Source organism: Lampetra planeri, chromosome 12 (assembly GCF_965212315.1).
Source record: "Lampetra planeri chromosome 12, kcLamPlan1.2.h2, whole genome shotgun sequence".
NCBI classification, from domain to species: Eukaryota; Metazoa; Chordata; class Hyperoartia; order Petromyzontiformes; family Petromyzontidae; genus Lampetra; species Lampetra planeri.
Genome location: NC_136118.1, coordinates 7,010,935 through 7,037,023, shown reverse-complemented (window position 1 = coordinate 7,037,023; position 26,089 = coordinate 7,010,935). Strand labels below are relative to the sequence as shown.

The following is a 26,089-nucleotide window of genomic DNA, read 5'->3' as shown; positions in this document are numbered from 1 at the left end:
AATTGACCTCTAACCTTTTTTTACCTTTGCATATTCTTTTCGCTTATAAATACACCTTAGTTTAAAATATGACGTTTTATAAGATTTAATGGGGGTTCCAAGTTCATCTGGACCACCCTGCAGAGTTTTTTTCGCGACATGTTTTAAAATGTCCAATATACAAATGATCGATTTTCGATTACATGTGCTTTAAGGTTTGCTGCATTGATTTTACTAAGTATTGGGGCTGAATAGTTGTTTTTCCTCCCATAGGAACGCACCTCCAATAATTTTTAAATAGGCTTTCGATAAACGGAATTTCGCTTAACGGACAACGTATCTGTCCCTATATCGAGTGGCGCCCGTATTTGAAAATCCGATATGGCCCTCAGTAAGGAAAACTTTCCCATCCGTGATATAACGCACGTATTGAAATGTTATATCAATCGCGCAGTCAATCTCGTTGTTACCAAGATAACGAATATAAACAAGTAAATTACCAGTTTACAGATCACTGGAATATAATCGACACAATTACACAGCAATCAGCTGATAATGTATTTAACAAAACTAACACAACCCAAATGAACAAATTTGCTAGACTAACAAACAACTCCCAACTAAAAATGAACATTTAATTAACACCCCCCCCCCCCCTCTTTGCGCAAGAGCGCAGAAGTATAGTCATCACATCCACGCCTCTATATGAGAAACGAAACAGGAGGACTTCTCCACAAATCTGGCTGTCGCCTGATGAAGCTGGTTGTAATTACTGGCGAAACGTCGTACACAGATTGTAAATGTTGTGGCTTGGCTCTCCAACACACCGGTGTTGCTGTACTAGTGACGAATTGGCCACGTTCTGTTTACGTGACAACCCTTACTAGTTGGCTGTGTCGGTTGGTGGCGGATTTAACGACACATTCATATATTTACGCGATCTAACCCCAAAAAACTCTATTATGAAAGTAAATTATCCTCCCCACTCAACACATCATCATGTTACCCAATAGGTCTGCTGAGCCCATTTATACCGTGGCGAGGGGACCAATCCATCCACAGCACTACCAACCGTTAACTTCACGCAAAATAGTACCAATTTTATCCACCTCGAACGATGACCGTGGCTTTAAGTTGACCTCTGACGAGGATACGAAAAACATCGCCCCCACCTCCCCACCCTCCATTGCCCCCCCGTGGCCAAACGGCGCCGGTGAGAGAGCCGCTCCAACAGCGGCCTGTAGACGCGCGCCGCACGAATTCACTTGCTCACGTCGCGCCGTCTACGCGAGGTGAGTTTCGCGCGTTTATGTTTAATGCGCTTAAAGTCGAAAAGCGTCGAGGCTCTTTGAGACACGCGAGAGAACGCGGCGACCGCAATCGCCGCCGACGGTGTTTACGTTGCCGGCTTGGTGTTGGCCGAGGCGGTCTGTGGGCGTCGACCGTCCTTGCCTAGAATCTCTACCCGGTGAACGACGCCGGTAGCCGCGGGGTTTCTATCCCCAGCGCGCCGTTACTGACGCGGCCTTCGTGTAACGTGAGAGGGTGAGTGTGTTTGCGCATTAATTAAAGGTAGCGTTTTAAATGTGTATTTCTGTTATATTTGTTGCGTTGTCATGCTCGGGATTGTGCCGTGTTGTACATTTTCTTCTCCACACTTGGCTAAGTGTAAGAGATGAGTGATTGGAATGGCAGGGCCTCAAATGCCTCAGCTGACATATCTTAGGCAGTTACTCGCCTATACGGAACCGTTGATTTTATATACATTTAATGAGCTGTATTACTCTTTTTGTTTCTTTAAATTGTTATTTGTAACCACTGTTCATAATCGCATATTGTGGCCCCACTCATCGTGCTGTGTGGCTGCTATGAGACGTGCAATTCCGGTGGTATTATTTATAGCAGTGGCAATGCTCCTTACAGTGCAGTATTTAGCATTCTTGTTAGACCACATTGCAGTTGTTGTTATTTAAACGCCAATTCAACAATACAATGCATGCAGTATTCCATCACAGGTACTATATTCTTAACGTGTGTATATTCTAAATACGCTTTGAGGTTTGTTTATATCTACATTTAATGTCGCATTGATCAGAAGTGTTTTCAACCCTAAAACCAAAGTATAATTACTGTACAACTAATGCAATGTAAACTTAACGTTTTACTTTCTTTATTCCACGTGCGTTTAAGGATTTAATTGCATATAATGTGTGATTCTACATTAATCTACATAATTATGCCAGTCCGTGCAAGTATGAGATTCCGTCATATCACGTGTGCAAACTCTTTCTTAAATTTATTAATTCGGTATACTATGGTCGATATATACATTAACATTCTCTCTCTGTGGTTGTATGAAAAAAACTTGAGTATTTGTTTGCATCTTAATCCATTGTGGGTAAGGTGTATTATGCATGCATCCAGTGTGCATTAAACATAGGTAGGTTCGGCACATTTGTTCCATTCATCATCCATGATAAATCCACTGCTGGATAAAGGCCTGCAATCCTGCGATGCATACGTCTACCTAGCACTTGCACACCAGCTGATTTCATTGCTCTGTCGATGTAGATGTGCCTTCAGTTACATTCTGGATTGTAGATTATACGTAGAATCAAGACAGGAACCGTCTGCGTAATCCACCTACGTGACGTGGAGTGGGGTACGCCGTGCCATAGGTGCATTTTTTGCGCACACGTCACCCCCATTGCCTCCCGCCACCACTAGGCGGCAACACTGACCTTTCAGACCATGAAAATCAGGAACCTAATAATCACTTCTATGTAATATATTAGTGTCGGTTTCCAGCGTCTGTACAGAGACACCCCCCTGCCTCAAGCGCTAAATAGCAATGCTAGCTTTAGCCACAAGCTTCTTTCTGCTGAGACTGCAGTACTACACAGCACCATCCATTTGACAGTTCGCGAGATTGGGAATAGCCTCATAGTTTTGGACTTGTAAGGAAAGCGTCCAAGGTTACTACTGTTCGCTAGCATTTTGTGCCACTTATTTATCCGATCAATCAGTCGTAGAATAAGCAATGTCTCGGGTCAGTACTTCATCCAGTGATAGGAAGCACGTGTACTCCAAGGTAAGTGCTTAAAACATGTTCTTGTGGAGGTTTGTAAGTGTTAAGTTGTTGCTGTGTTTTAAACTATGGATACATTTATACTGTGTAATAAAGGCACAGTACTTTCAGCTGTGCTCGCACCTGTATTTAAATATAGTCCTGTAGGGTAATGGCGTTACATTTGTGATGATGCTTGCAAATGGTACGTTATACAAACGGTGAATATCATACATATGTAATCATCCAAAAGGCAATTTAGAATAAAATGGTTTTACGTGTTTAAATCACGAAGAAATGTCCATTTCACTGCAGCTTTGTAAATGCTTTGTAATCTGAAGCCTAAGTAGTAGATGATTTTGTTTATTTTCTTAAATCCATTTGTAGAAACTGACATTTAAAAATGTGTATTTTAACGTGGCATACTGCTCATATGAATTCATCTACAAATCATATTCAATGAACACAGCATACAGTAGTTCATTTCATCTTCATCATCAGTCATTGTCTATCCACTGCTGGATAAAGACCTCCCCATGCCATCACCATCCCTCACGGTCCAGTGCCGTTACCATCCAACTAATTCCTGCACATGAACTAAATAACCATCATCAGTTAAATAACCATCATCAGTTAATTTAATTTTAGCATTTGAAAACACGGTGTCTAATTGCAGTGTTTTGTATGCAGTCTACCCCTATTAGCAAGATGACATCAGAAGGGAAGCCACTGAAGGTGGGCTCGCGTGTGGAAGTAATCGGAAAGGGCCAGATCGGGACCGTGGCATATGTGGGGGCCACCATGTTTGCCACGGGCAAATGGGTTGGTGTCATCCTGGACGAGGCTAAAGGCAAGAATGACGGCACGGTTCAGGGCAAGCGTTACTTCACCTGCGAGGACAACCACGGCATCTTCGTGCGACAGTCGCAGGTTAAGTTTCCTTCGTTTTCACCGTACTAAAATGTTTAGATGCTGGTGTAGTTCAGGCATTTTTGCAACAGGGGAGATGGTTTGAGTTGCCTTATGAAGGCTTCTGTGTTGCCTGTCACACACTTTTCACGTGATGAGCAAAATTTCACAATGGACTGCTTTGTTATTTATTTTATGAATTCAATTTTTTATTTATATATAATAAATGAGTACTATGTCTAATGTGGAGCGTGAAGGTTATGTTGTATGCTTTCTATTGGTATTACAAAGCTTAATGCAATGCACATTTTATGGAATATTTGTACTTTACAGTCGCATTGATGCAGGGTGCAGAACTGTGGGTTTGTGGTTAAGTTGTCCAATGTGCAGTGTATTCGAGATAAGTAGCAAACAAAAAGCAAACTCTTTCCCAACTTTGATTGCTCCACAGTGAGTGTACAATTTATAACACCTGCACTGCATGTAGTGTTCGACAAGTCAACGATTAGCTCTTAAGCTTGGAAATTGTTATATTGTTCATTAATCATTGTACAAATATGGCTTTTAAAGTCCCCAAATATAAGTATGCAATCATAGTAGTATGTTTACATGTGGTGGTCGATGGAAATATTTTTGTGGATTGACAAACATTCTGTATTTTCTTCAAGATTCAACTGGTTGAGGATGGAGGAGACACTTCTTCCCCAGAAACCCCTGAACCAGTTGCTCCTGCTAAAATCCCAAAGAAAGGTAAGGGAACTGCAGAATATGGTTGTTTGCAGATGTGTAAGATGTGGATGATCGTGACTAGATCATCCTTGTGGTTTTAAAAAAAGTTATTTTATTTGCATGAAACAAACCACCTGCTTTTCAGGATAATTGGTTTGGGGATTTTTTTTATTGAGCATGAAAAAATTACACGTATAATTTTGCCTTTAAACAAATAAAAACGGGTTTATTTAAATTTATAAGTAGATCCAGAAAGTTTTAAAAGTTACAGTTTACCAAAAGATGTCAGCTTATAATGCAGTGTTTTAGTTGAGTGTTGTGTATATTGTTTTGCAGAAGTCTCTGAAACACCAAAATCAAGTAAATTGGTGAGTGACTTTTAATATTCGAATTAACACATCTATCATCCATTTCTAATGAGATGTTTTTGATTGTTTTTCTTTATTTTAATAGTACACTGCTGTTACTTTCGAAGTGTCAAATACTCAACACGTTTGTGTTTTTCATTTCCTTTTTCACCAATCTAATAAAGGGATTTATTGCACTTCATTATTTTATTGATTCCTGAGCACTTTATGCATTTTACTAATAACCGATGAACGTTTAACAAGACAACTTTCAAAAACATATTACTCTTATTCACATGTATCAGGCCATTGTCCATGACCGACCAGCTGGTTTAGTAAACACTCACGAAACCAAACTCTTTTGCTATGTATGTGTCCACTGTACACCCTGGACACATTTGCAAACGAGATGTTTCATCTCAACGTATTATCCAGGTGAATATTCAAATACAATACAATGCACGCATGCATGTTAAGTGAACATTCTTCCAATTCGTTTTGGAGAAAGGTTGGATTGTTGCTTTTCTTTTACAGGTAGGTTCAACAAACTTTGTGTAAACAATACAGCTGTTTTGTCACTGGAGGGATTTGCGCGCATTGGGAACTTCTTATTTTCTGATCCTTTTTCACCATTCATAAGGCTGGAGTACTATTAGTAAATAATTTGGTGATCCTGCGTTGGCAGTGATGCGCAAGCACAGATAACAAACAACACATTCGTTAATAACACTGCCTTCAACAGAAAAATGTATAGCAGGTAACGTTTTTGGCAATTGCCCTTCTTCATAGCACATGGAGACACCAGCGGGGGGTAGTGCATACTAGTTGTAGACTGCACGAGACACCATGGGCCTTGATTATATTTTTAAAATTCTCATCAGTTCCTATGGGGTATAGTGCAGTCTCCAACTATTATTCACTAAATTTTGGCCTCTCTATGTGCGATGATGAAGAGCCATCATTGCCTAAATCGCCACCTGTATTATATGTTTCTTTTAAGACCGCGCTCTTGACGAATGTTACGTTTTTTGCAGTACCATTAGTGTTCGCTTGGTGGTGCACGTGTGCAACTGCTGTATCTCTCAGCATATCTTAAATGAAAGGGGATGCTTGCCTTTGGAAAACGGAATATTTTGTATGTATTTCAGTAGAATTAATTGGGAAGTTTTACTTCATATAATTAAACGAAAGTGAGTAGTGAAGTGGATGTATTCAATATTTAAAATAGCATGTGTACATTAACTGTAACATTTTTTGCCAGGGATCTTTTATTCAAATTTGTCAATAATTTTTCTAACCCTTTGCTTTCATATACTATTTGACTTCAAGAGGGCAGCAAAACCCAAAAAGGTGGTTTTCCTAAATCGTTGTAATGCACTTATATATCTCGTGCTGCACTTTTATTTACTCCTGACAAATGTTTGTTTTTTAAGAGATTCATTGCCAAATCATTTTATTTACACCACTACCTCTGCTGACAGGCTGTTACTACCACCACTGCTTCTGTTCCCACCTTCGTTCAAGTGTATCCCTTGTATCTAATTTTTGATTAGATGTGGATTGCATTAAATATTTCAATTTGTTTTACATCAAATGTAAGGAGTCAGACCAATGATGAGATTTTCAAGTTATGCTTAGCAACTGAAATTCACTTTCTTTACCACGTTTCTCACAGAATAAAAGGTCAGTTTGAATTGTGCAACAGTAGTAGTGTGTATGTGCTGTTGGAGTGAAAAATATTGATGAATTACGTAAGAACACTTTTACTTGTCAATGCTGTGTAAGCAGTTTTAAATCTTTTAAAAATCTCTCTTCTAAAAATCTCAGTTTTAAATCGTCACATAAATGTATATTTCTCCTTCCTTGCTGGACAACTACGCAACAAAATTGTGTTTTTCAAAAGCACTGATTATTGGAAAGTTGTAGCTGCAAACAAAATATGTTGAAACACGAAAAATGTTTGCGGCCATTTGTTTTTGCCACTTTGCAAATAATGGTTAAATGTTACATCATAATTAATCATAACGGAAATTTTAATTTGGGATTTAAAAAAAGTAAAATTGCTATAAAGAATAAATAAAAATACCAAATTTACCAAATTTAATTATGCATAAAATTCATAGACTTTTCAAAAAAATCTTTAATTTTTTTTAAATCAGCAAGTACCATACATGCGGTAATGGCATGTCAGCAGAGATAGGTTTATTGTGCACAGGCTACGCTTTGACTCATCCTTAAAACTGCTTAGTTTGCCTCAATATAATTGCCACATTTCCACCTCCCTGCATTTCTCTTCATCGTACAGTACTTGCCTTTTCTGTATTATCGTTACAGCACCCTGCAACAATGCTTTGTAATGTGCATTGAATGGGCTTTTATTGTCTTCGTGATATATTTTTTTCCAAACCATAGCATGTGCGCTGCTCAGCGTGGTCCTAATTGTGTTGTTGTCTCTTAAGCGCGCAGCTGTTGAGCTTGTGCAGCGTGATATTGGTCGTAACACCGCTCATAAAAATCTAATGATTGCAAAATAGTGTAAACCTATTCTGAAAATCTGTTTAGATTTGGAACATTACTGCCATTGGCAAATGCTGTAAATTGCTTCGGGTGGTTTAAGAGGAACCTCAAATGGATTATGATGATCGTTCTCATGGAAACCTGGCTAGGCAGTGGGATGGAATTAAAATGGCAGCGCAGTGACTACGAATCTGGGATAGACTGTATGCTGCACAAGAACGGGCACGTCTGTAGAAAGGGAGATTTTAGCACAGTGCAACGTTTTCTTTGTCGAAATCAAATACTGCCACCGATTTGTTGGCTATTATGAGCTGATGGGCAATGCGTTATCAAAGTCGTGTGTCAAGTGTAGCTTTAACAACAAAAAAAGCCTTTTCTGACGACGTTTTCTGATAGGCGTTTTAAAAAATACTGACGTCATGTGAAGCCAACCCAATGTCAGCGGACTAATGCTTTTTAGCATAATGTTGTTCTCTGCCTATTGTATAACGTCTCGGGAGCAGCGAGTGAGTGCTAAGTGTTCCTCGGTCTTAGCTGTAGCCGGACCCCCTCAGGGGGCCTTATTCAGAGAGCGTATGTGGTGACCCTTTGCAGCAGCAGCAGCAGCATAAATAGACGGACCGTTGTTTCTCCAGGCACACAACAGCTTCTAGCTGATTTTTAGAGCTGGGCCAAGAAAGTGAGCGACAGATCGAAATTAAAAAAAAATATTGTCTCTGGAGCAAGTCTGTGCTAGGGAGAGCTTTCTGTTTATTTTTAAAAAATATCTTTCTTAACCATTCTGTCTCCTTCACAAAAGACAATGAAGCAGGCTGCTACAGGGAGAAAGGTATTGATGGGTTCTATTCACTGTTTGCATCGTGCATGAAAGCCTTTCCTCTCATGAGTGTTTTTGTTGTCGTGCTTATCTGATTATTTTAAAACCCTGCAGCACATAATTACAGTGTAATTGCAAATTAAGGCATTTTAGTGTTTACAAGAGCAAATGTGCTTTCCATTAGTTTTGTTGCTATGTTCTATATATGACATTTCTAAGACCTAAAAAGCATTTGTAAAACGAAATTGCTAAAGTATTCGGTTTTTCATAGCTGGGGTATAGCATTTCAGAGATTGTGTTGTTAGTCGTCAAAATAGTAGAAGATTTTTATTTACTAAATACTTTGTTCATAAAACACTGCCTTACATGTCTGTGTCTCTGTGGATTAAATTGGCGTGGTTCACATCTAAATTAGGTGTTGGCAAATAGGTTTCCATAGCTATTGCGAAAACCTCGATAATTATAATTAGAGGCCATTAACCTCTGCTGTGCTTAATTTAAAAAAAGAAAGTCATTAGCACATTTACATACACTTGTATGTGTTTGCAAGTGTTATAGTTTATTGTAAGTAATGCAATGCATCTGCCTGCAAGTATTGTATAATGTATAATAGCATTCATTTCCTACATGGTATGTACCTGTAATGCGCCTATTCTTCGAGTTTGTGAAACGCAGCAAGAGAAATTGTACGGTATAAAAATGAACCAGAAGTTTCAAAGTTTATACTAGGAGAGTTTTTTGAGATGGTAGCACATTTGAAGTTCTTGATGAATATATAATTAGTATTTTTTTATAGGCAGTTTGATGTCGAACAGCTGATTGGTAATCATGAATGTATGCCTTGTCTTACACGTGTACGTTATCTGTGAGTACTTATAGTTTTTTATTTTATGATCAGCGGTGTCTCTACAACTGATATTCTTGTTTGTTATAACGTTTCTGATGATGTCTTTACATGCTGCGTGCCTGCTAAGCAGGTCACAAGGCGGCCCAAGGTGAGCGTATGATTACTTGTACCAACAATATCCCTTTGGCATTGTAAAATAATTACTGGTGCCGCCACAGAAATGCCACGGATGTCAGGCCATACTTTTGGTTATATTGGTTTTGTTTTGAGCAAGCATTTCCCCTTCACATATGATGAGCAGTAACTGTAGAAGAAAACGTATTGCTTATAGATTTCAGATTTTCCTTTAATTGATTTTGGACATGTGTCTGTATATTTCTTACAATTAATGATTTGCACTGGCTATTGCCCATTGCGTCTCTCAGAGATTCACTGTCATCGTATACGATTCATTATCTCTTGTAACATAAGCCATACTTCTGATGCACCATATGCCAAGTGATAATGTGTTACCTCATGTGTTCAATGACGTTTAAGGTCCGAGGGCTCATCCCCATACTTTCTGACTTTACTTTCTCCTCTTTGTTCACTTTTCACGTCCGTTTTACATGCATGCGTGCATTTTAATTCACAACACGTTTTGATACGGTACGAATGTGAACCTGTATTCTAAACACATCATTGTTCAAGGATTATGAAGAAAGTGGTCTTCAAAAGGCAATAGGGGTATTGTGCCAATTCACTATGAATACTACTGAGCAGATATACACATTTTTGTTTGTTTAAATGGATATAATTGAAAGGGATTTGCATATAATATGCGTATATTCGATAAACAAAGTTTTGGTAAAACTAAGTTTGCATTTATTAGAATTACTTTAAACAGCAACAAAATTAGTTAAATAATAAATGAATGCACTAAAATGAATACATTTAACAATCTACGTTACTATATAAATAACAATACGTAATAAGATATGGATGATTGAGTGTTGTGCATCGCAATGTTTCTTTGATGTATGTCCGTTTCTTTTTATTTTAATGCTGTACACTATAAAATATATTAAGTTGTCTTTGTTTATAATACGAATGATAAGTTATTAAGTGTTCATAGTATGAAATGGTAAGTTACGAAGGCTGGGAACGCATTCTCATAGTACTAATGTTATAAGTTATTGAATATACGAACAAAGCTTCAGGAACTCATCGAGTTCAAATATCGATATATGACTATACGTCAGAGGTGTGGACTCGAGTCATGTGATTTGGACTCGAGTCAGACTCGAGTCATGAATTTGATGACTTGCGACTCGACTTGCACTTGCATAACAATGACTTTGTCCCACCTATGAGATGTGGACTCGAGTCATGTGACTTGGACTCGAGTCAGACTCGAGTCATGAATTTGATGACTTGCGACTCGACTTGGACTTGCATAACAATGACTTTGTCCCACCTATGCTATACGTGACAGTTTTTTTTATGATGCTTGTGTACTGAACATTGTGGGGTTTTTTTTTGCATTTAGTTTGTTCTTCACTCATGTCATATACCTTATGTTCTTCACACAATGCATGTACATATTTTATGTTTCTTTGCAATTTCTTCCTTCTTTAAAAGATGTAACATTCTGTATAATCCTGAGTAATCGGTGGGATGGAATGGCGGCACAATGGTTAACACGCTGCGCTATGAAACTGGAAAACTAAGTTTGATTTCCATCCGCTGCAAACATCGGTGGCGAGTGACATCAGAACCGATCCTGGTTGCCCTCTTTACCAACCTGCAGTGAACCGTGTGGTGCAGTATGGTCAAACAGTCAAACAGTACCATTGACCAACACGGTGTGGGAAGGTCTTCATCCAGCAGAGGATTGACAAAGGCCTGTAAAATAAATGCTACTTAAAAGGTTTCCTAATTATTCATAACAAATTTAATAAAGTATTAAGTCTATGAAAGACATGACATATATAATCATTTCAATTAAGCTAAAAGTATGATTGCTCATACTAGGGAGTAACCATTGTCACATTTCCGCTGGCTGCTCTTGATTGTAATAAATTATTCACTTACCTTATGCGTTGTGGTAACATAAGCTTTCACGCTTATTATTGATCTATCGTTTCAGAGAAAAAAAAATCGAGTTTTTTAGAACAATAAATCTGTTATACCACTTAGTATTGTGCTGTTTCTCACAAAGGTTCATGATATAATAGTTGTTATTTTGTTTTTAAAGCAACATAAACCAAACAATGTTCTACATGCAATATTAGTACAACTGATATTTAGTGATAATTCGATGTCTCTTGTCGAGTATTTACATATTTGACTGATTTGGTTTTTCAAATAATTGATTTGAATAGCCAACCTGCACATGGCAAACACTGGCAATGTATATCGGGTGTTACAGTGCAGATCACTTGTCTCCACCGTGCTCTTCTCATTCCACTGCTCGTTGCCATAATTTATTGGTGACCATTACTCATCAACATCAGCCACTTTGAGATGAAGGCTTGCCCAAGTAATCGCTATCTTTCACGGTATCCTGATGTATTCATCAAGCCAACTAGCTCCTGCACACAAGCTGCTTTTATTGTTCCACCTCTGTGATGGTCATACTCTCGCGCGTGTACCCTCCCTTTGTCTGCTAACTCATCGTCGATCTTGACGATCAGCGATGTGTTTTGCCCAAGCCCACTTTTCTTAACAGTTCATATGATGTCTATAATTTGTGTTTGTTTTTTCTCTTATCCATGTGTTCCTCCTTTGTCTCGGTGTAATTCCATGCACCGACCTTTCCATGATCAATTGTGTACTTTGCAGCCACCGTTCTATTTTCTTTGTCGGTGTCCATGTTTCTGATTCAATGTCACAGCGGGTACAATAGGCTGATAAATACTGATGTGATGAAAGTAGGCAAAGGCCTCATTTTGTATAACATATACGTTTAAAATATTGAAACATTAAATATCTAATTTTGGAACAATATTGACACCTTCGTTCAATGGGGTATATTACATTACAGTGTTTGCATTTATTCAAAATTGAATAATAATTGTAACTTTATTATCTTTTGTGCACATACACTTAATTGCAAATTATAAACGGCTCCAAATTAATATATTCGTTTTTATTTTGGCATAATGTTGTCTACAATGTCTTTACTGCACATTAACACGAGTATTAGTAATGTACTGGCATACTGGGAGAAGTTCACTGATTTGCTGTATTTCATACTGAGTTGTGCATCTTTTCGCGACCTATGTTTTCTCTTTTCTTTATGGCTCTTTGCCGCTTCAGGCAGATGCGGTAAGTTCTGAACCACTGCTTCCCTTCATGTTTGAATTCAGCTTGGTTTCTCCATGCATTACATTATATCCACTTGTTCTAACTCAAGGCCATTATTTATATTTGAGTGCGTGACACTGACACATGCATTATTGATTGTCTATATAGTTATTAACTTTGTTAAGTATTACCTACCATAATAATCATCTACACTCATTTCCTTATTTCCATGACATGTAAGGATGACGAGGAAATGTACACATTTGTAAAATTCTCAAAGGCATTATTATGTGTGTGTACCCAGTGAAGCCTCACCGAGTCTCATGATTATTTTTCAATAGGGCTCAATGATTGTGGTATATATTACTATTGAGTAAGTTGCAGGTCATTTATCAACTTTGGACCATGACGCCGGCACACAATGGCCTACCCTTGCAAATGATGTCACAAGAAGCGGACACCACGTATTTTAATGGTTAATATACCTGCAGTAATAACCATGGCTGCAGTAATAAACATCAACAAGCGGCAAAAGCACTCCTGCTAGGCCAGCAATTATCAATATTTTATTAACACAATACTCATGCTGAATACATTGTACAGACACGTATTTCACTGCATTGTGTTACTGACTCCAATTGACAATGCATTCCTATATATTAACAAAAATTATGGCTTTGAGAGTCACATGATCATTGCCCTTTCCTGATTTGAATTCAGCTATTGCAGAAACACTATCACATACGTAAATTTTTCTAACGTATTAATCTATATTACAGGAACCCTATACATCTGGTCATATTCACGATTGTGCCACCTCTTAGTAACCTTCAGGAGAATTACCCATAATTACTAAACCACGAAATCTGCCTCTTATCAAATATTGTCTCACAGTAGATGTAATGGTTACTTTGCTTGGGGACTTAATCCACAATGCAAACATTTTCAAGTCTGTATTGAATAAGAGGAAGAGACTGCTGTGAGCTTAGATTAATGTCAAGCTTTTATGCTCCCTCAACTGCAGCCGAGCCGTATCTCGGGAATGTCAGCCTCCTCGGCAAGTGGAGCAGCCTCAGCAACGCCTTCGGCGTCCGCCTCGGCATCAGGTGGAGAGATGAGCAGCAGTGAGCCCGGCACCCCGGCACAGACTCCACTTGCTGCCCCCGTCGTACCTGTGCCAACCACGCCACTCAACATGCCGGTCACCTCCCACGTCCTGTCCCCTAGCAAGGTACTGAAGGATTAATACTTGTCATGCAAAATAGATTTTCTCGGTGCATCATACACGTTTGTCATTCTCCTTATGCCAGAAGAAAATACTGTTTTTCCTATAAATGTAGACCCAACTTTATTTGTTCTTTTGTTGTGATCTAAATCAACATTGAGTTTGACAGAAAGAAGTATGGTAAACTTAACATATTAAAAAATTATTTTAATACAGGTCTGTATGTGATAGTGATCGACGGATGATGTTAAAATAGTATGCATACATGAAACGGAATGTATATTACCGTCATATATTATTTAGGAGGAGGAGAGTCTGCGGCTACAGGTGAAGGACCTGGATGAGAAGCTTGAGACGCTGAAGGTAAAGCGCAATGAGGACAAGGCAAAGCTCAAGGAGCTGGAGAAATATAAAATTCAGATGGAACAGCTGCAAGAGTGGAAGAGCAGAATGCAAGACCAGCAGGCCGATCTACAGAAGCAGCTTAAGGAAGCAAAGCGGGTGAGCAAGAGGCATTAATGTTGTGTTCATTTCCATCACAAATCGTGGGTTGTTTAAATATGGTACAAAATGTTCTTGATACTTTACCCACATCCATATTGGAGGATAAAGATCGTTCCGGTGTTTTATTTATTTATAGCCTGTGTCATATTTACTATAGAAGCATATATAAATGTCTATGTTCGTATTGACTTGTTTAAAACAAAAATACAGTGTTGGAAATGTTAGGTTTAAACACAAATAAATGTTAAGTGTGTAATTGAAAACTAATATTGTTTTTAGGTAAGTAAATAACTGTCTATGACCATACAAACGAGAATGTGTCCAATCTCATCAAATCTGGGTTGCTAAGTAGAGTTGAAATTGGATCATGCACAGACGTTTTAATACCATCGGCTGTCATCGGCAGCTGTGAGGCTGTGCTACAGATGTGGGCAGCAGATGGCACTGCAACAATATCCTTTGTTGTGATGTGCTTTTATGCTCCAAAAATTCACCAATCCCCACTGACCCAACAACCATGGTGAGGGAGATTAAAATAACCCCCACGATCACCACAGTGTGGCGATGCCCTCATCTAGCAGTGGGTTGAGAAGAGGAGTGCGCATTTGCAAATTAACTGCATCTGGTATTTGTATGCGAGTAGGAGGCCAAGGAGGTGATTGAAGCAAAGGAGCGGTACATGGAGGAGATGGCCGATGTGTCGGACGCAATAGAAATGGCCACGCTCGACAAGGAGATGGCCGAAGAGAAGTCTGAATCCCTACAGCAGGAAGTGGAGAACCTCAAGGAGAAGGTTGAGGAGCTCAGCATGGACCTGGAGATCCTCAAGCACGAGATTGAGGAGAAAGGTTCCGTGGTCTTTCTGTACAACACTCTAAGGGAGACTGTAAACACTCTACTCCTGTGTTTATCAGTCTCATACAGGCCCCGAAGACAGTGATTATAGCCCTACAATGTGTATAGCACTACAATTGTTGAGCAATATTCAGAGCTTGGCCCTTTGGCCCATTATAGTTGGTGAAGACATGAGTATATTTTCACAAATAGTAATAATTAACAAGATTTGCCAAAATAAATCTGGCCTTAGGTGCACCAATTCACATGTTTGTATTATTTTAATATGAAACTAATATGTAAATAATTATGTTTAATATTTAATTTTGTCAGCAGTTAATGAAATATTTGTTAAAATACCAATGAAAACTGCTTATACCATTACAAAAAATTTTTATTGGAACGTGTATAGTTCTAAAAAAGCACTAACCCTGCGGCTCGTGCTTTAAAAATAGAGAAATATTTGAGACCTTTTTTAAGTGCTTTTATTTTGTTTAGCTTGTCGCTGTTATTGTGTCATTGTTTTACGAGCATACTTCTTTAGCGTTGACATGCCTAGTCATAGCTCATCTTCCTAGAACTGTTTGTGCATTAACGTAATCCTATATCATGCTTTTATGTTCGTTTATTTTACACTTAATGTGTGCAAACGAGATTATAAAAATCTATTATTCTTTAAAGATTTAATCAAATCTACTTTTAAGTGTTTTTTTTGTTCAGTGTTAAATATCCATTGTGTATTTCATATGTAAACAAAAAATTGGAGATATAGCATATAACCTAGCTTCATAACTCAATCATGTCTTTCTATGTGCTATTTATGTTCAGGAAGTGATGGGGCAGCTTCAAGTTATCATGTTAAACAACTGGAAGAGCAAAATGCCAGGCTTAAAGAGGCCCTGGTCAGGTAATTGAGCTTTAGATATATGCCGTGTGTAAAACAAAATTAAATTTCAGTAAAATTTCATCTGTAACATTTTTTATTGCAAATTGTGTGTCATGTATGTGTTTATTGGTATGTTTGTTTTTGGATTAGTTGTATGAAAAAGTGAGTTGACTACGTGCGGTGCGAAATAAGTTCAACATACATCCGTATTGCAAAGCCATGGTTAATTTTTATATTGATATTCAATATTTAATGATATGCATTTGTTCATGCATTCTGTTTGATCTTGTATGCATTTATCATGTGCGGCATATATTGATTGAAATATTTTCGAGGTCAAATTTGTATTCACTTGCCTTAGAAATTATGCTGTTTATGAACTATACTTTAACACTTAAATGTTCGTCATAGCTTCAGTAGCTCACGAAGGCACGCTAGCTTGTGGAACATTTTCAGAGCTTCATGTGCACATAACCAACTGCTTCTGTGCTTGGCAGGATGCGTGACCTCTCTACATCAGAGAAGCAGGAGTACCTTAAACAGCAGAAGCATATGGAGAAGAAGAACTCGGAGCTGGACACTCTGCGCGCACAAAAAGAGAAGCTGCAGGCTGAGCTGCAGCAGGCAGAGGGCATCATTGATGAGCTGAAGGAGCAGGTGGCTGCACTCTCTACATATCCGCAAATCCTCTCGGGATTATGCTGGTAATTGTGGCGCATGCATGGACCCACATGAATGTAAAATGTTTGGCTTTTGTGTTTAGGTTGATGCAGCTCTCGGGGCTGAAGACATGGTGGAAACCCTGACGGAGCGAAACCTGAATCTGGAGGAGAAAGTCCGAGAGCTGATGGAAAATGTTAACGATTTGGTTCGTCAAGCACTTTGTGTTAAAACGCTGATAAATGGAAAAGATTAAATGCTTCATGATTTCATTTTTATGTTGTGCTCATTAGAGGGTTTCAATCGGTCTTGCATCAGCACAAATGGATACACACAAATGCCCTTAAGTATGTAAGCAAGTACATTATATTTGCTGTGGTGCTGTGCCTTTTGTGCACTGTGCTAAATTCTCTTTGCTTTCCATGCCTTTGTAAAATGCATCTCTGCAGGAGGCCATCAACGACATGAACGACGAGCTGCAGGAAAATTGCCGGGAAACAGAACTGGAACTGCGGGAGCAGCTCGATATGGCAAATGCTCGTGTGCGGGAGGCAGAGAAGCGTGTGGATGCAGCGCAAGAGATGGTGGCAGACTATCAGCAAACCATGCAGAAGTACAGGCAGCTTACCGCGCACTTGGAGGTACAGCCCAGCCAAAGTCTTCTCTGTCGTAGCTGTAGTCATTCAAACCAAGTTAATAGCTATTCTATATGCAAGACATTTACAAACATTGGAAACAGCTTCTGAGTCAAAAGGCCTAATATTGTATGGGGTCAGCTGCTCAGAATTTGTTTTCTCATTGCTTCAATCTTGCGCCTCTTCTCTCGTCACATCCACTGTCCTCATCTCAAGGCACTGCATCCTTCCATCTCACCCTCTGTCTCTTGCCCTGCACCGAATTGCATCTTCATTATCTCTTATCAGCACATGCCAACCTACATATAAGCCTCCTTTACTACCTTATGAATATTATTTACCCTGCTAAGGCTTTAACATACGTATATAATTTTTTCTCATTTGAATAAAAAACATTTGTTTCACAAAGTTGTCCTTTTCTTTCTGCAATACTCTGTATACTGTCTGAATAATATTTGTCTATGAACTTAACCCTTTCTCAAATATCAAATGGATGCTTTTCTCCATGAGCAGATGTGTTTCTGTGTCTCTAGGACGTGAACCGCGAGTTGATGAGTCAACAGGAAGCATCTGCGGAGAGAGAGCAGACGGCTCCCCCTCCAGAGATGTTTGATTTCAAAATCAAGTTTGCAGAGACCAAAGCTCATGCTAAGGTAAATTTTTATACGTATAAATGTAAACTGTATGCTGATGTATTTATTAATTAGCACTTATTTTATCCACGAATAAATTACCTAGGTATAAAAGTGCCACACTAGGCAACTTGATTGCTCAAATCCAACCTTAACGTTTCTAAACATTGTCAAATAATGCCACAAAAATGTGTGGAGATTATGTAACTGATAATGTATTCGATGATTATAGGCTATTCCATCATAGTCTTATTTCCAAAGTTATGGCCACCTTTGGAAGGTAATCTAGTCAAAACATTACCATCTTCTGCCATGGTACTATTTATCATAAAACAGATCCCTCTGTGTCCAATCTGCAGAAAGACAATACTTGACATACGGATTGTGATTTTACAAAACATATCTATACACACAACTCATACTTGCTCTCAATTGCTTTATCAGGCCATCGACATGGACCTGAGAAAGATGGAGGTGCAGCAGGCCAACCGGCACGTGTCCCTCATGACGTCATTCATGCCAGACTCCTTCCTGCGTCGTGGCGGGGACCACGACTGCCTGCTCGTGCTGCTACTTGTTCCCAGGCTCATCTGCAAAGTAACAACATTTGTACAGACACCGGGATGCTACATGTTGTTTATGGATATGAATATATGCATAGAAAACTACCAATTGTCTTGTGAAACGTCTCTGACGTATCTGTCATGCGTGCAGGCCGAGTTGATCAGTAAGCAAGCGCAAGAGAAGTACGAGCTGAATGAAGAGGCGATGAAGTCTGCAAATCTGCGTGGGGCACAGGGCGAGCAGCTGAGCTTTACGGGTGGTCTCGTCTACTCGCTCAGCCTTCTGCAGACCATCCTGCACAAATACGAAACGTACTTGTTTTAACTGTCGTTGGCTGTCTACCTCAACTTTACACTGCACACAGCAGCAACATGAGCAGCGTTAACAGTCCTCAGTTTCACATGATTGTGTTCGCTATTTCCTCTATGACAGGGCATTGAGCCAGTGCAGCGTGGAGACGTACGTGAAGGTCGGAAGCCTCTACCCGGAGATGAGTGTGCACGAGCGCTCGCTTGACTTCCTCATTGAGCTGCTGCGTAATGATCGTCTGGATGAAACTGTTAATGTGGAGCCTCTCACCAAGGCGATCAAATACTACCAAGTAAGCATTAACTTTGGTGCCGTAAACAAGGCTCTTGTCTTTATGACTTTCATTTGTATTTAGAAACTGATTGGATTGGATTCTTTGTCGTTTTATTTGTCATTTAATCTTTATTCCTTTTGGATAATATTTTGAATATGTTTATTTGGCTGTGAATGTATATTATTTAATATGCTTAATGACGTGTTTTTTTGTATTAGCATCTGTACAGCATTCATCTTTCTGAGAAAGCAGAGGATTGTACGATTCAGCTTGCCGACCACATTAGGGTAAATATTAACCGGCTTATTTTTTTATATTCTTAAATTTTTAAGGGGGAAAAAAAGTTGTATTGAATGTAAATGACCTGCATTATAAAATGTTAATTCACAGACGTTTTCAAATTTTTTGTTTTTAAGAAACTGGATTCGAGACTTATTCTGTATTTTGTGCTCAGGTGTCACAGAGTGCCCTGGACTGCATGGCAGTGGAGGTGGGCAGGCTAAGGTCATTCTTGCAGGTGGGCATGACAGCATTTTTCCATAAAGGACTTTTCTACTTGTTTAACATGTTTCATAGTATTGGTCATAATGCACTGAGTTAAGAACCTATTGACACTTGTTCATTACACCAACAGACTGGCCAAGAAGGAAGTAATTTTGCATTGCTTCTGAAAGACCTGGAGACCTCCACCAGTGATGTGCGGCAATTCTGTAAGAAGGTCCGCCGCCGCATGCCAGGGACAGATGCCCCAGGAATCCCGACTGCACTCTCTTATGGACCACAGGTACGTTCCTCGATCGCGCTACTGAATTCTTTGCAAACAATTAATGTCGTGCATATGCATAGATTCTCTAATGCTTTCCAAACATGTGTTTATCCTTGTAAGTATTGTATCTCACAAATTGTTCATCCCATTGTATTTGACATGTGATGTCGCAAAATAACATAACATTAACTTAATGGAGAGTTGAGCGTGCCCATGATATGATGTCATTGTCTTGGCTGATTTTTTTTTTTTGCCGGCAAGTTTTGTGTCATTTGCAAATTTGTTACAGTATAAGTTTCTAATAGCATCACAAATTTTAATGCAAATACTAATTTTAACTAAAATGTGTATTTGCATTGGATCATCTTCATGATAGATATTGTGACCCCATGTTGCACAAGTTTGAATTTGAGTTTTATCATCTCAGGTCGCTGAGGGATTGCTGGATTGTCGTAAGCACCTGAGCTGGGTGGTGGCTTCGCTACAGGAGATTGCAGCTGTTTCTGCACAGATGATTGCTCCACTCACAGAGAATGAGGGCTTAAATTCAGCCAGGCTGGAAGAGCTGGCCTTCAAGGCTTCAGAGCAGGTTTGCCCACAGCCCTCTTCACAGAAAGCAAGAACACCATAAAGAGTAGCATGGTGAATACTGAATATTTTTTATATCTTAAAATAACGTATTATTTAATCAATTACATCTGTTGCAGATATATGCAGGGCAGAACTTGAGTCCATATGAGTGCATACGTCAGTCCTGTAACGTGGTGATTGTCACCATGAACAAGCTGGCCACAGCCATGCAGGAGGGAGAGTACGATGCTGAAAAACATCAGAACAAGGTAGAGAACTTGCATTTCATTTAATTAATAGCATAGCTTTTTTAGTTTTTTTTGTATAATCTAACCTTTGTTTGCATATTCCTCCATTGCTCAGCCTGCAAATCCTGTGGAACTCAGAGCTGTTGCCCTCAAGGCAGAGATAATGGATGCCGAAGGCCTGGGCCTTAAACTTGAGGACAGGGAAACTGTCATCAAAGAGCTGAAGAAATCCCTAAAGATCAAGGTAATATGAGGTTGATTTGTAAATGTGATTATAATGTAACATGTTTAAGAGCCCAAACATTAGCAAGGTTGGCTACGTATAGTGTAAAAGAAGTTCTACATACGTACAAATGCAAATTGCTTAAGGAAGCGTGACTGTGATTTAACACAAGTGTGCCTACCTACCAACAGGGAGAGGAACTGAGTGAAGCTAATGTGCGCCTGAGTCTTTTGGAAAAGAAGCTGGACAGTGCGTCGAAGGATGCTGATGAGAGGGTCGAGAAGATCCAGACCAAACTGGACGATATCACTGCTCTCCTTAAGAAAAAAGAAAAGTATGGCTATAGATCTATCATAATCTCTGATTCACTTTGTTTGCAGTTGTGCAATCTAGTAATATGGTGTTTTGATGTTAATACACAATAATATATGCAGATGGTACATTTCTAAGATGCAGTCAAAAGCAATGTTGCTGTGAGATGGATTTTTTTCTTACATTTTTGTTCAGGGAGTTTGAGGAAACAATGGATGCCCTGCAAGCTGACATTGACCAGCTGGAATCCGAAAAGGTGGAGCTGAAACAGAGGCTCGCCAACATGCCTCGGCGCTCCGTGGAGGGACTGCGTGGTGCTCAGACATCAGGGATCGCCTCTATTGTTACTGGCATAGCCACAGGTATATAACGGTGCTTGTGTCTCCCTCGGTGTCGTATGTTCTCACCATTGTTTGGGCAATAGGAAAGTGAATTGTTGGAGGCTAATTGGGAAAAAATACAGGAGAAATATTGAGAAATATAATATCTCGTGAATTACAAAGTTGAAAGATAATTTTGATGATTGAAAAAAATCTGACTCACTAATTTGACCTGATTTTATTGCGCTAACAGCTTCAACAATTTTTTTTCAACTTTTGAGCCCAGCATTTCCACTAATTTATACCATGGATTTCAGTGACATTTTGCTTTACCAATTTTTTTGTGTGCTGTCAAATGTCTCCATTATAATCACATTCATTTTACATCTGCCTTTCCCGTCACCTTTATTTGCCCCTCAGATGATGAGGATGAAGGTAGAGTATATAGACTATCCTTACTTGCGAATGGTCAAGGCAATCATTTTTAGAATGTATTTTTTATTTGGTTCTTGTTATTCCTGTCATATTCAGGTTTAATTCGCCTATTGATTTTTTCTCTCAATGACTGCAGCTATGTGTGCTGTGTAATCATTTGCACAATTATGCCTGTCAAAATATTGTGCAAATTGCATTGCAAAGTATGAGTCCTGATTTTTTTTGTAAGGCCATAAAAATCATGCATGATACTCCTGCATTATACATATACTATAAACTCAAAGCTCTACAGAAGAAAAACAAGAGGGAAATATTTTTTACAAACTACTAACTTATTTGCTTATGTCGATTGTGTGTAGGTGCTTCCCCAACACAAGGTATGGGAGGTGGTTCAGGGCCTGTGCAAGTCAAAGATTCTCCTCTCCTTCTGCATCAAATCGAGGCCCTTAAAATGGCCCTCAAACACCTAAAGAATGAAAACAATCGCCTTAAGGTACAATGCAATGTACTTTTTATCCAAGATCCACAAATGGAATTGCACACTTTTCATGGAAATATTTTTTTTATTTTATCGCACCATAGCCAATGTGTATGGGATAGACTAAAATTTTTTAACATGCATTCTAAGAATATAATGAGAATGATACCTGTTAACTTCTGTGCATTTGAATTGTTGTCCTAAGGCTGAGAAGATGAAATCGGACCTGGCATCACTGCCTCCCTTGCGCATCCCGAAGATAACAGTTCCCTCCCAGGCTGGGGAGGAAGGTATGGTCGCTGACCCGACACTGGCCCTCAACAGGAAGACAAACCAGCTGCTCGAGTCACTGCAGCACATGTGTGTCACTGCTCGTGTGGTGGACATTTCACACCGAAAGCCAGGTGTGCCTTTTAATACCATCACTCATTCAGATGTGCATTATTTAACAATAACAATTTACAGTTCATTGTCAATCCACTAATGGTTGACGATCTCTCCATGCTGTTCGGTCATGGGGTTTGACCATGGTTTACTGCCCTCTTCAGCCCAGCTTGGTAATTGGGGCATAGATTTGGGAGCAGACTGGTTGAAACATCACTCAAAACTGATGCTATTGATGTTAGCCATGGGCTTTAATGCATAGTGCACGAACCACTGCTGCACTACCTCTTTCTTACCACAACATTGGAATGTAAAAAAATTCACTTGTTTAAAAAAGTTATTTTTATATAGCAGTTACATTCAAATGGCTTGTCATATGTTGTGTTCTTATGCTGAGAAGGTATCATCCCACCGGTGGATAAAGCAAGTCCAGCTAATCAGTTGCTAGAGCAGACAGCCCGGCTGAAGCAGATGAGTGACAATGTGGAAAGACTGAAGGTATGTACATCTTGGTTACTATTTTAATAGAACTCAAGTTTGGTTGCTGAATTGATTGATATAGTAGATTTTGTTCTGGTCACCATTCATAACATTTTATTTCACAATGTATGTTATTATTAACCTTAACATATAGATGCATGTAAAGTAACACTTTGTATGTGGCTTAAGGCTATTTAATTAATTACCATTTCACTTAAAATGTTGACTACTTTTTTCCCCGATTGCATGCAGGATGAGGTACGGCGGATGGTCATTTCCCAGCACCCTGGTGCACAGATTAAATCTGACCTCACCACTTTCCCCTCTCCAGCCTTCTCCAAGGTAAGGCTTAAATATGTATAAACTGTTTACCACCTATGAATGATTTAAGTTTGAGACGTAATATTGACTGCTCAGAAAATTTGGATTGGGCAGGGCCACACCATTAGATGGGAAGACTCTGTGGTTGAAGCTAATGATGGAGTGGCAGCCAAAAGAAAGAACATTGTCGGGAGGTTGGCTACCACGAAGATGGAGGAGGAGGTAGATGGATTGCTGCATCGTTAGATCGAGGCAAGGTGACAGCTTTGGGAGGCTTTCATCCAGTCGTCGATCAATCAAAAGATGTTGATGCATGATTTGCTGGGTTACCTGTATTTTTTGTTAAGATTTCAATTTAGCTTTAGATACACGTATGCTACATATCTTTTGATGGTGAGGCAAGACATAACCTGATTCACATTTATTATACCATTTTATTGTATATTGTGAAAATATTCTATTGGTTGATGCGTACATTTAATTGCCTACTTTATTATTTCATTATTTCGTCTAATTAAAGTGAGCATGTATACTGTATCCCTGTTTACAGGCAAATGCGGAGATGCAGGGAGATGCAGTATACCTTGGCAAGGTGACCATCCCATGCCCTCCTGGTCAGGGCAGAATTCACAAGCTGACCCTGCTTCCCAGCCAACTGCAACAGCTCCACACACGCCTCATCTCCTAGAGCTTCCACATACCACAAGATCGTTCTACACTCACATTTCAAATGTGTAACTGGTTATTGTTGATAAGTTACTATATAGCACTAATGTTTTGCTCAAAATGTGAGCAATCTGAAAAAAATGTTTTTGTCTGTCACCCTGTATAAGATTGACTTTTGCAACAGTGCACAAACTATAGAGGGAAATTAAATATGCATAATGGTTTGTCTTGTGTATTCTTGGCTTGCTGTTTGGTGGCTAATGGTGGTCATATTGATTTCAATGCGAAGTAGATACGTTGGTTATGTCTCCATTAAAGTAAGCAATAAGCATTTGGAGTGCATCCGTTGCACTTGCATGTATTATTAAACATTGGTAATGCGTACGAAAATGTTGCTTATGAAAATATAAAGTTATTAATATCAACAGAAACAGGATTTTGTGGACAAATTAGAATGCAACTTGTGTGCAAGCCTGGACAACTTTGAAGCAGGCAGTTTTTCTAAACAATTTTGGGAGAAAATCTGAAGCTTTACATTGCCTTCAAACTGGTAGTTGTAAAGAGTATAAAGCTGCATAAAACAAGACCATCACTTAATTTAATATCTTCATTTGGCAGTGCCCATTGTTACATGTTCCACAAATTGGAGTTGCATTAGTGGGCGTTTGATTTGTATAGATTTAATTTAAAACCTTGTGGATTGTGTAAATCGATAAGCTAAATAACATTTTTATGGAGACGTAGCCATTGCCAAATTAATGCATACAATGCTGCATATCACCACATCTCACGTCATTTGGAGTAGCCGTTTGCAATATTATTTTCAACGCGGACTTGATAAATGTCTCGCAATACGTTTCACCGCTTTGTGTAAACGTGTATTGATGCATATTCCTGCAAATAAACGAATACGTAATCGGATTTGCATGTTGTAATTTTTTTGTACTGTATTGCTCGTGGTGCATGTCTACTATTTGTGAATTTATCCAGTTGCACCTTTTTCAGCGTGCCCAAAGCTGCTGCTGTTTTAAATTTCAATCGCCTCTTGCCATGACTGGAATACGGATTAAAGTGACTTCTTACGCCCTGCCTGTTTTGTCAGTTTAGTTTAAACAGTCTAAAAAGGTAATTTAATGTATGTAACTAACAAATCATTTAAATGCCATCGCACATTAACATCCACACAAATGACCGACAGCTGAACTGAGCTTTGAATTCTGACAGGTGACTAAATGAACACCGTTGTTGGCTCTTGCCTGTAGGCTGTAGCGCCCATAATTGATCAATTTAAGACCTACATTTTCATGAAATAAAACATCAAGATGTTAAAATGTTTTGTAAAAATATGTTGCAGTAACAAGGTCGGCCGGTTCTGAGGTGGACCGTGTACCACCACATGTCCTGATAAGACCCCTACCCAAGTTCACTCTCGTTCGTGAATCACTGTTATCGTGGCCCTGCACACAACAGCAGTATTGCTCCCACTTCCCATCTGTAAAGAGCTGGAGCAAAGCCTGGTACGGTATGTGAATATTTCCAGTTTCTACCCCTTTAAGAACGAAACAGGATTTCTCCACAAATCTGTCTGTCGCCTGATGATGCTAGTTGTAATCACTGATGAAAGGTACTCAAGTTGCATGTTCTGTTTGTGACAAACCTGACTTATTAACTCGGGTGGTGGCGGGTTTAACAACATTTATATTTACACGATCTATTCCCAAAAAATTCTTATGAATCCTAGTTTCGTTTACACTGCTTATGTTTTCAGTCGGCGAGATGGCCAGGATACCAGCGATGCAGCGATGAATTATTAAATATCTGTGAAGCTTATGAGTGCTCAATCATGTATAGGTTTTTTTCACT

General features: G+C 39.1%; 1 protein-coding gene across 7 annotated transcripts; it reads left to right on the top strand.

Annotated features, from left to right (window-relative positions):
• The first annotated feature begins 1,168 nt into the window (after positions 1-1,168).
• On the top strand, positions 1,169-25,147 carry DCTN1 (dynactin subunit 1). Of its 7 annotated transcripts, XM_078599369.1 has the most exons (31): positions 2,780-3,070; positions 3,737-3,976; positions 4,624-4,705; positions 5,021-5,052; positions 6,361-6,381; positions 8,348-8,377; positions 9,340-9,360; positions 13,525-13,731; positions 14,029-14,226; positions 14,873-15,077; positions 15,892-15,970; positions 16,447-16,606; positions 16,713-16,817; positions 17,059-17,250; positions 17,778-17,897; positions 18,321-18,473; positions 18,591-18,751; positions 18,873-19,041; positions 19,242-19,310; positions 19,478-19,540; positions 19,658-19,807; positions 20,217-20,378; positions 20,497-20,628; positions 20,723-20,851; positions 21,022-21,164; positions 21,338-21,504; positions 22,257-22,390; positions 22,581-22,779; positions 23,160-23,257; positions 23,492-23,581; positions 24,111-25,147. In XM_078599369.1, exons 1-31 carry the CDS (start codon positions 3,020-3,022, stop codon positions 24,246-24,248), a joined length of 3,900 nt encoding a protein of 1,299 aa, XP_078455495.1. In that variant the 5' UTR covers positions 2,780-3,019; the 3' UTR covers positions 24,249-25,147. The 7 variants fall into 7 exon arrangements, with proteins under 7 accessions (XP_078455490.1, XP_078455493.1, XP_078455491.1 ...); XM_078599364.1 differs by lacking the exons at positions 2,780-3,070; positions 6,361-6,381; positions 8,348-8,377 and adding an exon at positions 1,169-1,271 and having other exon boundaries at positions 9,343-9,360; XM_078599365.1 differs by lacking the exons at positions 2,780-3,070; positions 6,361-6,381; positions 8,348-8,377 and adding an exon at positions 1,206-1,524 and having other exon boundaries at positions 9,343-9,360.
• The last annotated feature ends 942 nt before the right edge of the window (positions 25,148-26,089 follow it).